The sequence below is a fragment of the Gobio gobio genome (assembly GCF_949357685.1).
Source record: "Gobio gobio genome assembly, chromosome: 24".
Classification (NCBI taxonomy): domain Eukaryota; kingdom Metazoa; phylum Chordata; class Actinopteri; order Cypriniformes; family Gobionidae; genus Gobio; species Gobio gobio.
The window spans coordinates 41,021,141-41,036,235 of NC_137120.1; the positions used below are offsets into that span (position 1 = coordinate 41,021,141).

General features: G+C 40.6%; 1 protein-coding gene across 2 annotated transcripts in view; it reads left to right on the plus strand.

The window, feature by feature from the left end:
• arhgef18b (rho/rac guanine nucleotide exchange factor (GEF) 18b) overlaps positions 1-15,095 on the plus strand; it is a 92,798-nt gene that overhangs the window by 28,081 nt on the left and 49,622 nt on the right. For both annotated transcript variants that reach the window (XM_079808050.1, XM_079808051.1), the window contains 3 exons: positions 6,390-6,534; positions 9,940-10,046; positions 10,118-10,258. In XM_079808050.1, the coding sequence (XP_079664176.1) occupies positions 6,390-6,534; positions 9,940-10,046; positions 10,118-10,258 (393 nt within the window). The remainder of the gene's footprint in view (positions 1-6,389; positions 6,535-9,939; positions 10,047-10,117; positions 10,259-15,095) is intronic.

Genomic DNA, 15,095 nt, shown 5'->3' on the forward strand with positions numbered 1-15,095 from the left:
AAATGCTGTTTTTTTTTAAACTTTATATTCATTAAACAATCCTGAAAAAACACTGATAATAATCATAAATGTGTCATGAGCTCAGGTCATCATATTAATTCAATTCAATTCAATTCAAATTTATTTGTATAGCGCTTTTCACAATACACATTGTTTTAAAGCAGCTTTACAGAAAGTACATTTCATAAATGTACATTGAAAAATGTTAGAAAGAGAATGTTAAAGAAAAATGTTAGATATTAAAATGATTTCTGAAGGATCGTGTGACACTAATGATGATAAATTCAGCTTTGAATCACAGAAATAAATTGCATTTTAAAATATATTCTAGGGCTGTCAAAAGATTAATCGCGATTAATTGCATACAAAATAAAAGTTTGTGTTTACATAATATATGTGTGTGTACTCTGTTAATTATTATTTATATATAAATACACACACAAGCATGTATATATTTAAGAAATATTTGCATGTATATACATTTATATAATCTATAATATATATAAATATAAATGTTTTATATATAAAAATAATATTATTTTCTTAAATATATACCTGCTTGTGTGTGTATTTATATATAAATAATAATTAACAGAGTACACACACATATATTATGTAAACACAAACTTTTATTTTGGATGCGATTAATCGCGATTAATCTTTTGACAGCCCTAATATATTATTGTAGGGCGATAGAAGATCCGTTAAATACACTGGAGCTAAACCATTTAGGGCTTTATAGGTCAGTAGCAATACTTTGTAATTGATACGGAACTTCACAGGTAACCAGTGTAGAGATGATAAAATTGGTGTTATATGATCATATTTTCTTGACCTAGTAAGAACTCTAGCAGCTGCGTTTTGGACTAACTGTAGCTTGTTTATTGATGATGCAGGACAACCAGCTAATAAAGCATTACAGTAATCTAGTCTCGAGGTCATGAATGCATGAACTAACTTTTCTGCATCAGAAATAGATAGCATGTTACGTAGCTTAGCAATGTTTCTAAGATGGAAAAATGCCGTTCTTGTAACATATGAAATATGATTTTCGAAAGACAAGTTGCGGTCTAATATAACACCCAGGTCTTTTACTGTAGTGGATAAAGTGACAGGACATCCTTCCAAGTTAAAGTTGTATTGCGAGAGGTTTTGTGGGCAGTTTTTTGGACCAATAAGTAACACCTCTGTTTTATCTGAATTTAATAGCAGAAAATGACACGTCATCCAGTATTTAATATCTTCAACACACGCTGTCAGTTTAGATAATTTAGCGTTTTCATCCGGTCGTGATGAAATATATAATAGAGTGTCATCAGCATAACAGTGGAAATTAATTCCATGTTTTCTTATAATATTACCAAGTGGCAGCATATATATTGAGAATAGCAGAGGGCCTAGCACGGATCCTTGCGGCACCCCATAGTCTACTGACGTTATCTTTGATTTTTCCCCATTTAGACAGACAAAATGGTAGCGGTCTGATAAATACGATCTAAACCAGTTTAACGCCTGTCCCTGAACACCAGTGTAATTTTGAAGTCGATCTAATAGTATTTTATGATCTATAGTATCAAACGCAGCACTAAGATCGAGTAGAACTAGTATTGAGATACAGCCTTGGTCAGAAGCTAGAAGTAAATCATTTGTGATTTTAACGAGCGCAGTTTCTGTGCTGTGATGCTGCCTGAATCCTGATTGAAATTTTTCATAGATATCATTTTCTTGCAAGAAAGAGCACAATTGAGCGGACACAACTTTTTCTAGTATTTTCGACATGAATGGAAGATTTGAAATTGGTCTGTAATTTGCCAGGTTATTATGATCTAATTGTGGCTTCTTAATGAGAGGTTTTATGACTGCCAACTTGAATATTCTTGGAACATGACCTAAAGATAAAGATGAGTTAATAATATTGAGAAGAGGCTCTTCCACTACAGGTAACAACTCTTTCAGTAGTTTAGTGGGTATTGGATCTAATAAACATGTTGTTGGTTTAGATGCAATGATAAGTTTATTTAGCTCTTCCTGTCCTATAGTTGTAAAGCGGTGTAGTAGTTCTTGACGGGCGATAATCGCGGTTGAATCATAAGACATCCTTAAAGATTGTACATTTACAATTTTGTTTCAGTGAAGAAATTCATAAAATCATTACTACTAAACTGTGACGGAATATTTTGCTCAGGCGATGCTTGTTTATTTGTTAGTCTAGCCACGGTGTTAAATAAAAACCTTGGGTTATTTTGGTTATTTTCTATTAGTTTGCGGAGATGCTCAGCTCTGGCTGCTTTTAGGGCCTTTTTATAACGTGACATACTATCTTTCCACGCGATTCTAAAGACCTCTAAATTAGTTTGTTTCCATTTACGCTCTAAGTTACGAGTTTCTCTCTTGATAACATGTGTAGCACTGTTGTACCATAGTGCTTTAGTTTTCTCTCTAACCTTTTTTAATCTAATTGGTGCAACAATTTCTAATGTACTAGAGAAGATGGTGCTCATACTGCTAGCCATTTCCTCTAGTTCATCTGTTTGTTTGGGTTCACTGAGCAGCTGAGACAGATCAGGTAAGCTATTTGAGAATCTATCTATAGTGGTTGGAAGGATTGTTCTGCCTGGTCGATAACGTGGCGCAACATGACAGATTTCAGCAGGACGCAGTATGCAAGTTCTGAACCGCTGATCGACTCACTGATTCATAACGCTCTGAACCGCTGAATCGACTCACTGATTCATAACGCTCTGAACCGCTGAATCGACTCACTGATTCATAAAGCTCTGAACCGCTGAATCGACTCACTGATTCATAACGCTCTGAACCGCTGATCGACTCACTGATTCATAACGCTCTGAACCGCTGAATCGACTCACTGATTCATAAAGCTCTGAAACGCTGAATCGACTCACTGACTCATAACGCTCTGAACCGCTGATCGACTCACTGATTCATAACGCTCTGAACCGCTGAATCGACTCACTGATTCATAACGCTCTGAACCGCTGAATCGACTCACTGATTCATAACGCTCTGAACCGCTGAATCGACTCACTGATTCATAAAGCTCTGAACCGCTGAATCGACTCACTGATTCATAACGCTTCGAAGCTTCATGAGGCCGTGTTTTGAAATCGTCATCACTATATAAGTCGTTATTTAGGGTTTTTTTGCGCACAGAAACTATTCTCGTCTCTTCATAAAGTTATTGTAGAGCCGCTGTAGTGAGATGGACTTTGTAACTTTAGTCTTTAGTGTCTTTTAAGGGTCTTGAGAGTGTAAAGTTGAGCCTATGGAGGCCTTTCAGAGCAAGTTACCATGTAATGGTCAGTGACATCATCACTTTGCGGTATAATATCTATATCGGTTGGGTTGGTTCCATGTGATATAATTAAATCTAGTGTGTGATTAAGACGATGAGTGGGACCAGTGACGTTTTGCTTGACACCAAAGGAGTTTAATAGATCTGTAAACGCAGCCCCTAACGCATCATTTGTGTTATCTACGTGTATGTTAAAATCTCCAACAATTAATGCTTTATCGACGTTGACCAATAGATCTGAGAGAAAGTCTGCGAACTCTTTTAGGAAATCAGCATAGGGCCCTGGAGGTCTTTATACAGTAGCCAAGGCTAGAGATAATACGCATTTCTTTCTTACATCTAAAGGCCTGTTCACACCGGGACGATTTTCGCGCGCGTTTATCGCCGACGTTTAACGCCTCGTGACTAAACAATGGGCGCCAATGTGAGTGTGCACACCGACGCGCAAAACGCCAGGCGTAAAAGCGTCATTTAAAAAAAAAACGCCTCGGGTTCGTTTTTTTATTTTGACGCGGCGCGTAAAAAACTGTCCGACCAATGAGATCCGCGCTTTTGTTCACGTGCCTGGAGCTGCTGAAGTGACAGTAAAACACCACTTGGTGGCGCTCAAGCACAAAACGGTCTTGCCGAGCACACACTGATACGACGAAGAAGTAGTAAGTAGACAAAGAAGAAGATGAACTGCTAATGCTGCTTGCCAGTTAGCAAAAAGTGTGTGAATGGTTTTGCCATAGACATAATATATCTGTGGTTTTGGCAAGCACGTAAATACTGTCTCTCTTCTCCTTCTGTGTGACAAGCGAGTGTCAGAAGCGTAAGTGCCGCAGCGCCACCTTGTGTACCGGGAGCGCATCGACTGAATGTGCACGTTCACTCGCGCATCGCCAGTGGAAATCGCTTGGGTGTGAACACTCAAGACGCGCCGAAAAACGCTGGCGATAAGCGCGGATATTCGTCCCGGTGTGTACAGGCCTTAAGAGCGTAACATTTAGCACTAGTACTTCAAACAAATTAAACCTGTGACCTGTTTTCTGGGTAACATTAAGAATATCTCTATAGATCAGTCCTTCCAGAAAAATGCGGCTTTTTTTGTGATTGTTGCGGGCAAAAATCCTTGATTATGCGGCACGTTTTCTTAAAAAATGCGATGAAAAATGCGGGATATTTATGCAATTTTATGCGATAAAATTGCGGGAACTTGCAAAAACTGCGGTTTGATGAGAAAGAGAAAAAAAGCACTACATCACAGAAAGTGCTGGAATATTTAAGTTCTCATCTTGTTTTATTGAAGACCTTAATAATGGCTCAAATTTACAAAACATTTAGTCAATCAAGTTCTGTAGCTTTACAAAAGGAATATGCTACAACTTCTGAAAAAATTAATAAATAACTTCCTGTTTTACAGATGTCGCTATACAAAACAGACATTTGAGTGCTTCCAATGCACAAAGTGCAATCTCTTAAAGGGTTAGTTCACCTAAAAAGGAAAATTCTGTCATTAATGACTTCCCTTTATGTTGTTGGACACAAATTAAGATATTTTAGTTGAATTCCGATGGCTCAGAAAGGCCTCCATTGGCACAATGTACACTCTCAAGACCCATAAAAGGTAGCCTACTAAAGACGTCGTTACAAAGTCCATCTCACTACAGTGGTTCTACAATAACTTTATGAAGCGACGATAATAGTTATTGTGTGCAAAAAAAACTAAATAACGACTTATATAGTGATGACTGATTTCAAAACACAGCATCATGATGCTATGAATCATCGAGTCGATTCATGATTCGGATCGCGTGTCAAACTGCTGAAATACGTGACTTTGGCGATCCAACCCGCTGAATCGACTCATTGATTCATAACGCTTCAAACCGCTGAATCAACTCATTGATTCATAACGCTTCAAACCGCTGAATCGACTCACTGATTCATAACGCTTCAAACCGCTGAATCGACTCACTGATTCATAACGCTTCAAACCGCTGAATCGACTCATTGATTCATAACGCTTCAAACCGCTGAATCGACTCATTGATTCATAACGCTTCAACCCGCTGAATCAACTCATTGATTCATAACGCTTCAAACCGCTGAATCGACTCATTGATTCATAACGCTTCAAAGCTTCATGATGCTGTGTTTTGAAATCAGTCAGCACACAGGGAAACTGCTTTGCTCTTTTGCTGTTATTGTTGTTGGCCAATGGGAGTTTGTGCTTCATCATGGTTTCACCGGTATCTGTGGTTTCTCCACGGGGTTTGAAGCTTTTCGATGACGTTCGCGTCGGGTAATCACGTCACTTCAAAACGTTCCCATGGCAATAGGCGGAAATGGCGGCTCTTGTGTGAAGTAAACGAAAATTTTTCAACTTTCTGCTAATATATATGACTTTTTTTGCAACGAAAATGCGGGGATTATGAAATCATGATAGCCCCGCATATTTTGCACGCGGAAATAGGCAATTTATGCGGCGAAAGTGCGGCGTATTTGAAAAAATGCGGCCCCCGCATGAATATGCGGACTTTGGCTGATTATGCGTTAAATCACGCGATCGCATAATCGCGTTTTTCTGGAGGGACTGATAGATTGTTGCAACACCCCCGCCACGACCAATTTTTGTATTAGTGGTCAGGTTCTCCTTGGAGATGATAATGGAGCTCGATCACACTAATCTGATTGTGAGACTCTCATCTCAACAGGAGAGCGATCGGAGGGAGGGAGGGAGGGATGGAGGGAGGGAGGGAGGGAGGGAGGGATGGAGGGAGGGAGGGAGGGAGGGAGGGAGGGATGGAGGGAGGAGTGAAGGCGCCTGCGGGATTTCTAGAAGCCACTCTCCACTTTATAAGGAGGATTCTCAGAGTCCTGGAGTCAGAAGTCATGGCTCTGCTTTCACCCAGAGCCCGTGTGTCTCAGAGGAAGAGCGGTTCTGTCCCGGTGTCCTGGGGTCTGTCCCGCAGGCTCGGGGTTCGAGTCCTCCTCCATCAAGACTTCCTCACCTGCCGTTTCCTCCACTCCATGCCTCGCTGGTTCTTAAGGCGCTGCCGCCACACTGACCCGTCTGGTTTCCCCGCAGCTCTTCGGGACCCCGGCTCCGCCCTCAGCTCCATCAATGGCTCTTCTCGGACGCCACGCTGTGCTTCAGGTATGACCGTCCCACCCAGAGGACACAGCGCCCAACCTGCCAGCGGCCCGACAGCCAATCAGAACACCAGCAGCGGGTGAGTCCTGTGCACAAGTAACTTGAGTTACGTAATAATATTACTTTTTCCAAGTAGCTAGTAAAGTAACGCATTACTTTTCAAATTTACAACAAAATATCTGAGTTACTTTTTGACATTAGTTTGACTGACAGCTCTCCTGCCCTCATGTTGAGTAAAATAAGTGCAGAGGTGTGTGTGTGTGTGTGTGAACATGATGGTTATTGTAGTTCTAGACTAAATGTGAGCATTTATTTATCTCACTTGTACAATAAAGATTCAGTCCTCCTCAAAATGAATACAATCAGTCAAATGCTAAATCAGAATACTCAAACCTCAAATATATAAACTTTAAAGGGTTAGTTCAGCCAAAAATGTAAATTGTGTCATTAATGACTGAGCCTCATGTGGTTGGACACCCGTCAGACCTCCGTTCATCTTCAGACACAGATGAAGATATTTTAGTGTAAATCTGATGCTCTGAAAGGCCTCCATTGGCTCAACTTTACACTCTCAAGACCCTTAAAAGACACTAAAGACTAAAGTTACAAAGTCCATCTCACTACAGCGGCTCTACAATAACTTTATGAAGACGAGAATAGTTTCTGTGCGCAAAAAAACCCCTAAATAACGACTTATATAGTGATGACGATTTCAAAACACGGCCTCATGAAGCTTCGAAGCGTTATGAATCAGTGAGTCAATTCAGCGGTTCAGAGCCTTATGAATCAGTGAGTCGAATCATGATTTGGATCGCGTGTCAAACCGCCAAACTGCTGAAATTTGGCGATTCAAACCGCTGAATCGATTCACTGATTCATAATGCTCTGAACCGCTGATCGACTCACTGATTCATAACGCTCTGAACCGCTGAGTCGACTCACTGATTCATAACACTCTGAACCGCTGAGTCGACTCACTGATTCATAACGCTCTGAACCGCTGAGTCGACTCACTGATTCATAACGCTCTGAACTGCTGATCGACTCACTGATTCATAACACTCTGAACCGCTGAGTCGACTCACTGATTCATAACGCTCTGAACCGCTGAGTCGACTCACTGATTCATAACACTCTGAACCGCTGTGTATTTATATATAAATAATAATTAACAGAGTACACACACATATATTATGTAAACACAAACTTTTATTTTGGATGCGATTAATCGCGATTCATCTTTTGACAGCCCTAATAAATATATATATATATATATATATATATATATATATATATATATATATATCTTAATAAAAGTTTGATTATTCTTTTGGTTCGTGATTTTTTTCATTTCAGATCCATTAAATTCAAGCAATTTATATTTTTAATATATATAAATATATAATATTACATAGCCAGCAGCCATATCACCCTGTAGCCCAAGACTGGTTTCCCACTGAAGGGCTGAGCCTGGTCAGTACCTGGATGGGAGACCAACTGGGAAAACTAGGCTTCTGCTGGTGGAGGTGTTAGTGAGGCCAGTAGGGGGCGCTCACCCTGTGGTCTGTGTGTGTCCTAACACCCCAGTATAGTGATGGGGACACTATTAGCAACACTAGACACTATACTGTAACAAGCACCGTCTTTCGGATGAGATGTTAAACCGAGGTCCTGACTCTCTGTGGTCATTAAAAATCCCAGGATGTCCTTCGATAAAGAGTAGGGGTGTAACCCCGGCATTCTGGCCAAATTTGCCCATTGGCCTCCTAATCATATATATACAGATTGGCTTCATCCCTCAGTCTCCTCTCCACCATTCAGCTGATGTGTAGTGGGCGTACTGGCACAAAATGGCTGCCGTCGCATCATCCAGGTGGAGCTGCTCATTGGTGGTGGTTGAGGAGATTCCCCCTTCTATGTAAAGCGCTTTGAGTGCCTAGAAAAGCGCTATATAAATGTAACAAATTAATTAATTATTAAATTAAATAGTGCTGTTCATATTCATGTGTGAGGCTTATGTATCAATGCAAATGAAGAACATCCCGTCATAATTACTAGTCATTTGAGTGATAGTCAGATTTGAATTGTGTGATATAAAGTCAGAATTGTGTGATGTAAAGTCAGAATTGTGTGATAGTCAGAGTTGAATTGTGTCATATAAAGTCAGAATTATGTGTATAAAGTCAGAATTGTGTGATAGTCAGAGTTGAATTGTGTGATATAAAGTCAGAATTATGTGTATAAAGTCAGAATTGTGTGATAGTCAGATTTGAATTGTGTGTATAAAGTCAGAATTGTGTGATAGTCAGAGTTGAATTGTGTGATATAAAGTCAGAATTATGTGTATAAAGTCAGAATTGTGTGATAGTCAGAGTTGAATTGTGTGATATAAAGTCAGAATTATGTGTATAAAGTCAGAATTGTGTGATAGTCAGATTTGAATTGTGTGTATAAAGTCAGAATTGTGTGATAGTCAGATTTGAACTGTGTGATATAAAGTCAGAATTATGTGTATAAAGTCAGAATTGTGTGATAGTCAGAGTTGTGTGATAAAGTCAGAATTGTGTGATATAAAGTCAGAATTGTGTGATATAAAGTCAGAATTGTGTGTATAAAGTCAGAATTGTGTGATAAAGTCAGAATTGTGTGATAAAGTCAGAATTGTGTGATAAAGTCAGAATTGTGAGATAAAGTCAGAATTGTGTGATATAAAGTCAGAATTGTGTGATATAAAGTCAGAATTGTGTGATTAAGTCAGAATTGTGTGATATAAAGTCAGAATTGTGTGTATAAAGTCAGAATTGTGTGATAGTCAGATTTGAACTGTGTGATATAAAGTCAGAATTATGTGTATAAAGTCAGAATTGTGTGATAGTCAGAGTTGAACTGTGTAATATAAAGTCAGAATTATGTGTATAAAGTCAGAATTGTGTGATAGTCAGATTTGAACTGTGTAATATAAAGTCAGAATTATGTGTATAAAGTCAGAATTGTGTGATAGTTAGATTTGAACTGTGTGATATAAAGTCAGAATTATGTGTATAAAGTCAGAATTGTGTTATAGTCAGAATTGTGTGATATAAAGTCAGAATTGTGTGTATAAAGTCAGAATTGTGTGATATAAAGTCAGAATTGTGTGATAAAGTCAGAATTGTGTGATAGTCAGATTTGAACTGTGTGATATAAAGTCAGAATTATGTGTATAAAGTCAGAATTGTGTGATAGTCAGAGTTGAATTGTGTGTATAAAGTCAGAATTGTATGATATAAAGTCAGAATTGTGAGATATAAAGTCAGAATTGTGTGATATAAAGTCAGAATTGTGTGTATAAAGTCAGAATTGTGTGTATAAAGTCAAAACACATGTATGTGTATACTCTCTTTCCCCTACGAGAGTTTTGTATTTTGCTGTTTTTTGTCAATAATAAAAAAATAATAATAATAAAATAAAAATAATAATAATGAGTATTGATGTTGTCTGGCAGCTCTACCCCAGGAGAGATGGATGAGGTTGATGCGTTCCGGCTGCGGCGGCCGGCCGACGACACTCTGTCTCTGGCCTCCACCGCGCCCGAATCGCTCCTGGTGGAAGGTGAGAACACCTCAACATGGTTTAGTAAAGCATCGAGCAACACTTTGTGACGTGGATCTGTGTGTGTGCAGATGCGTATTACACCACAGTGCGAGGGGAGCTGGAAGCCATCGCGCAAGACTTCGAGGTGGAGTCCTGGAGTCTGGCTGTGGATCAGCACTTCTTAAAGAAATATTCCAAGGAGATGATGAAGAGACAGGATGTTATATATGGTTGGTGTTGTTTATCTTCCTCTGTAATGCGTTCACACCGGACGCGAATCGCGCGAGTGATTTACATGTTAAGTCAATACTGCGATTCGCGAGAATTACGCGAATTGAGCGAATCGCTCAAGTTGTAAAATCTGAACTTTGCCGGATATTCGCACCGCGATAACCAATCAGGAGCTTGCTCTAGTAGTGACAACAATGAGGAGAAAATCTGTATATTAATATCTGGTTCAGACTAGTGTTAGACTGATATATCGGCCGATATTTGTGATTTTTATGTGTATCGGCCGATATAAGGCTGCTGTGTTCGCCGATATTTGTGATTTTTACGTGTATCGGCCGATATAAGGCTGCTGGGTTCGCCGATATTTGTGATTTTTACGTGTATCGGCCGATATAAGGCTGCTGGGTTCGCCGATATTTGTGCTTTTTACGTGTATCGGCCGATATAAGGCTGCTGCGTTGGCCGATATTTTTTCCCTGCATTATTTCCAGACAGGCGTCCACAGGGCAGCTCTCACCGTCTTCAAACTCTCTTGCTCTCCCTCGCGCATAATAATCAAAATCAGTTGAGAATTGACGATGGTAAAAGGTGGAAAGACTGAAGTTTCACGTGGAGCATTGGGAGATTTTTTCCTGAATTACCGCTGGTGTTGCTCTACAAGAGATTAAGTGAAGTGCACCTACACTCTAAACAATGCTGGGTTAAAAATAACCCAAGTTGGGTTGAAAATGGACTAACCCAGCGATTGGGTTGTTTTAAGCAAACATTTAACCCAACCGCTGGGTCAAAACAACCCAATTGCTGGGTTAGTCCATATTCAACCCAACTTGGGTTATTTTTAACCCAGCATTTTTTAGAGTGTAGCCATTAAATGACTAGGTTGTAAATAGTTTTAAATGAAGTATAGTGCAGTCAGTGTGCACTTTATTATTCTGCTCGCTTGTTGATACTGTGAGCAATAGTGTCATTATTTTATTTATGCTTAAATATTTATTTTCAGAATTTTTCACCACTGAACTCTTTTTTTTCTTGTTCTACCTCACCTGTTTTTATTACTTGTTAAATATTGTTTTGTTTTTTTTGTTCAATAAATGTTTTTTTAATTGTAAATTTTAAATTGTAATCATGATCATTGTGAATTTTTTTTAATGTAAATTGAGGGAGCAAAAGCATTATCGGCTCCAAATATCGGCTCAAGAAAATCGGCAGCCCGTATTGCTCATCGGCTATGAAAAAAAATCGGCATCGGCACTAAAAAAAATCCATATTGGTCGATCCCTAGTTCAGACAACAAAACAACACCAGATCACATGTTCAACTCCACACACACCAGATCACATGTTCAACTCCACACACACCAGATCACATGATCAACTCCACACACACCAGATCACATGTTCAACTCCACACACACCAGATCACATGATCAACTCCACACACACACCAGGGGCACGTTCAACGCTCAAACCGGTGCGCAACGTTTTGCTACGGTTTCCGGTTGAACGTCATGTTTCCTGGAAACGGTGCGCACCGGTGTGCAACGGGTTTGAGATGCGTTTTTTCTCGTTTGGTGGGTGTGTCAAAAATGTCACTCCAATCAGAAGCAACATATAAACCACGCGGTATTAAAGAGACAGCTCACACAATGGGTCCAAGTGAAGATGTTTAATGTGTCCGCTGGTATTAGAAGACATGATTGTCGTAAGAGTTTTATAGTAGGCTAATATATATATAAAAATCAACATTATGATGTATTTATTTATATCCTTAGCTTTCCATATTCCATATTCCATACCAAATTTCATATATGTAATTAAGTGCTTGACATAAAGTGAGAAAGAAAATACAAGCTATTAAAAAAGTAAGAACTAGAAATAAAATGATTTAAATTAGAATTGATTACCAGGAGATAAAAAAGTTAAATACATGGGATTGGGGTGTTGTCATTTATTCTGGATGGCAAGGGCAGTGATTGCATGTATTTTGCAGTATTAAACACGTATTTATATCGATTTTATCAGGCTCCGAAAATTCCTCAAAAAGAACACAAAGAATGGCCTTCTCGGCTGCCATAGTTACAACTCTTGCGTCAACAGAACAGGGTGTTCAACGCAGCACCGTTACCGTTTAAAAAACGTTTTGCAACGTTTTGTCGGGGCTGAACGCAGCCCAGATCACATGTTCAGCTCCACACACACCAGATCACACACCAGATCACATGTTCAACTCCACACACACCAGATCACATGTTCAGCTCCACACACACACCAGATCACATGTTCAACTCCACACACACACCAGATCACACACCAGATCACATGTTCAACTCCACACACACCAGATCACATGTTCAGCTCCACACACACACCAGATCACATGTTCAACTCCACACACACCAGATCACATGTTCAACTCCACACACACCAGATCACATGTTCAACTCCACACACACCAGATCACATGTTCAACTCCACACACACCAGATCACATGTTCAACTCCACACACACCAGATCACATGTTCAACTCCACACACACCAGATCACATGTTCAACTCCACACACACCAGATCACATGATCAACTCCACACACACCAGATCACATGATCAACTCCACACACACCAGATCACATGTTCAACTCCACACACACCAGATCACATGATCAACTCCACACACACCAGATCACATGTTCAGCTCCACACACACCAGATCACATGTTCAGCTCCACACACACCAGATCACATGATCAACTCCACACACACCAGATCACATGTTCAACTCCACACACACCAGATCACATGTTCAGCTCCACACACACCAGATCACATGTTCAGCTCCACACACACCAGATCACATGATCAACTCCACACACACCAGATCACATGTTCAACTCCACACACACCAGATCACATGATCAACTCCACACACACCAGATCACATGATCAACTCCACACACACCAGATCACATGTTCAACTCCACACACACCAGATCACATGTTCAGCTCCACACACACCAGATCACATGTTCAGCTCCACACACACCAGATCACATGATCAACTCCACACACACCAGATCACATGTTCAACTCCACACACACCAGATCACATGATCAACTCCACACACACCAGATCACATGATCAACTCCACACACACCAGATCACATGATCAACTCCACACACACCAGATCACATGTTCAACTCCACACACACCAGATCACATGTTCAACTCCACACACACCAGATCACATGTTCAACTCCACACACACCAGATCACATGTTCAACTCCACACACACCAGATCACATGATCAACTCCACACACACCAGATCACATGTTCAGCTCCACACACACCAGATCACATGTTCAACTCCACACACACCAGATCACATGTTCAACTCCACACACACCAGATCACATGTTCAACTCCACACACACCAGATCACATGTTCAACTCCACACACACCAGATCACATGTTCAACTCCACACACACCAGATCACATGTTCAACTCCACACACACCAGATCACATGTTCAACTCCACACACACCAGATCACATGTTCAACTCCACACACACCAGATCACATGATCAACTCCACACACACCAGATCACATGATCAACTCCACACACACCAGATCACATGTTCAACTCCACACACACCAGATCACATGATCAACTCCACACACACCAGATCACATGTTCAGCTCCACACACACCAGATCACATGTTCAGCTCCACACACACCAGATCACATGATCAACTCCACACACACCAGATCACATGTTCAACTCCACACACACCAGATCACATGTTCAGCTCCACACACACCAGATCACATGTTCAGCTCCACACACACCAGATCACATGATCAACTCCACACACACCAGATCACATGTTCAACTCCACACACACCAGATCACATGATCAACTCCACACACACCAGATCACATGATCAACTCCACACACACCAGATCACATGTTCAACTCCACACACACCAGATCACATGTTCAGCTCCACACACACCAGATCACATGTTCAACTCCACACACACCAGATCACATGATCAACTCCACACACACCAGATCACATGATCAACTCCACACACACCAGATCACATGTTCAACTCCACACACACCAGATCACATGATCAACTCCACACACACCAGATCACATGTTCAGCTCCACACACACCAGATCACATGTTCAGCTCCACACACACCAGATCACATGATCAACTCCACACACACCAGATCACATGTTCAACTCCACACACACCAGATCACATGTTCAGCTCCACACACACCAGATCACATGTTCAGCTCCACACACACCAGATCACATGATCAACTCCACACACACCAGATCACATGTTCAACTCCACACACACCAGATCACATGATCAACTCCACACACACCAGATCACATGATCAACTCCACACACACCAGATCACATGTTCAACTCCACACACACCAGATCACATGTTCAGCTCCACACACACCAGATCACATGTTCAGCTCCACACACACCAGATCACATGATCAACTCCACACACACCAGATCACATGTTCAACTCCACACACACCAGATCACATGATCAACTCCACACACACCAGATCACATGATCAACTCCACACACACCAGATCACATGATCAACTCCACACACACCAGATCACATGTTCAACTCCACACACACCAGATCACATGTTCAACTCCACACACACCAGATCACATGTTCAACTCCACACACACCAGATCACATGTTCAACTCCACACACACCAGATCACATGATCAACTCCACACACACCAGATCACATGTTCAGCTCCACACACACCAGA